This window comes from Eurypyga helias, unplaced genomic scaffold (assembly GCF_000690775.1).
Source record: "Eurypyga helias isolate BGI_N326 unplaced genomic scaffold, ASM69077v1 scaffold20771, whole genome shotgun sequence".
In the NCBI taxonomy this organism is placed as follows: domain Eukaryota; kingdom Metazoa; phylum Chordata; class Aves; order Eurypygiformes; family Eurypygidae; genus Eurypyga; species Eurypyga helias.
The window spans coordinates 1,138-2,647 of NW_010233000.1; the positions used below are offsets into that span (position 1 = coordinate 1,138).

Genomic DNA, 1,510 nt, shown 5'->3' on the forward strand with positions numbered 1-1,510 from the left:
AGGTGGCCCTGCCCATGCTACGAGCACGACGCAATCTCCAAGGCCCTGACGGTCACACTCCTGCGCTCTGGTAGCTCCGGGGATGAAAACTGGACTCCAGAGCCTTTTACTGCCCCTTTTCCCAAGCAGCCGTGAGCCCCCCGAGCTGGAGACTCTCTGCTCCACCTCGTTCCCCCTCCTGGAAGGGAACAGGCAACTCCTGCCCCCCGTTTCACCCCCTGGGCGGCTCTCTGGGAGAAGCTGGGGCTCTGCACCCTTTTTGTTCCAGAACTGGCCCTTCAATTTAGTGCCGGAACCAGCTCTGGATCCACAAGGCGCTCAGACAACCGCTTGTGCCTCCTTCCAAAGCTACCGCTGCGCGAAAGCACTTCGGCCACGGGCGACAGTTTTGCCTCCCCCCGAGGAGAAGAGCTGACTGACGTTCCCTCAGGGCCAGGGAGGTGAGCAGAGAATCCCCACCCCTGCCTCACCTCCTCCTTCTTCTTCTTTGGTTTGCTCTCCTCCCCTTTGTCCTCCGTGTCAGACTCTGCTTTGCGCTTGCTTCCCTCGGATTTCTCGCTCTCGTGGGCGGTTTTCTGGGACTGCAGGAACTCTGCAATGAGGTCCGGGCAGTCGAGGTTCTCCTCCGGCTCCCATGTGTTATCCTCGCTGCAACCAAAGACAACAGCTTCCTTTTACCGACGGGGGCTTCCTGCGAGCTTTCCCAGCCCAGGGAACTCCTGCACACTGGGTCATGAGGAGACGCTGAGGGAAGCAGCGCTCTGTCCTCGCCCCGTGGAACAGGACCCTGCGCGGATCCGGGCAGGGACGCCACGGGGCAGGGACGCCAAAGGGGCAGGGATGCCAGAGGGCAGGGATGCCAGGGGGCAGGGATGCCAAGGGGCAGGGCAGTTCTTGCCCTGCTCAGGAGAGAAATGCAATTCCTTTTACCCAGCTGCTCGTTTCACGCGGGGTTAAAGGGGGGGAATAGCCGTCAGGACGTGGCGCAGCCTGTCTGCCGAGACAGAAAGGGGACTCTCTGCGCTCTCCTCGCCCTGACTTGAGCTCGAGGCATTTCGCACCACCGGTTCTCTCACGGTGGCTGCCCTTGGCCCGTTTGTCCCATTTTACGGACAAGCAGAGGTGCAGGGAGACCGGGCCACCTGCCCGCTGGCCTCGGGAGCGGAAGGCCTCGGAGATGCTCGCACCGGAGCGGCCCAGCACCCACCCCGCAGCAGCAGGCAGGGCAGCACTTACTCCGAGAAGCCTTTCCACTTCAGCAGGTATTCCACTTTGCCCTTCACCACTCGTCGATCCAGGACCTTCTCCACCACATACTCCTCCTCCTCTTCCTCTAGGACCTCTTCCACTTTCTTCTTGTTCTGTTTTTTTCCCATTGTGCTGGCCAGTTTTTCAGCTTAGGGGCGACGCTGCTAGAAGAGGAGAGAGAACGGCACGGTTCTGTCAAGGTCAGGTTTGCCTCTGGCAGGCAGCAAACACGGCGGATAAGCAGGAGACAAGTGCAGGGATG

The 1,510-nt window shown here is 60.8% G+C and overlaps 1 protein-coding gene across 1 annotated transcript in view; it reads right to left on the minus strand.

Annotated features, from left to right (window-relative positions):
- CBX1 (chromobox homolog 1) overlaps positions 1–1,422 on the minus strand; it is a 2,559-nt gene extending 1,137 nt beyond the window's left edge. The window contains exons 1-2 of the mRNA XM_010161599.1: positions 1,237–1,422; positions 471–648 (exon numbers count right to left, since the gene is read on the minus strand). Coding sequence (XP_010159901.1) covers positions 471–648; positions 1,237–1,376 — 318 coding nt within the window. The 5' untranslated portion in view covers positions 1,377–1,422. The remainder of the gene's footprint in view (positions 1–470; positions 649–1,236) is intronic.
- Positions 1,423–1,510: the final 88 nt, after the last annotated feature.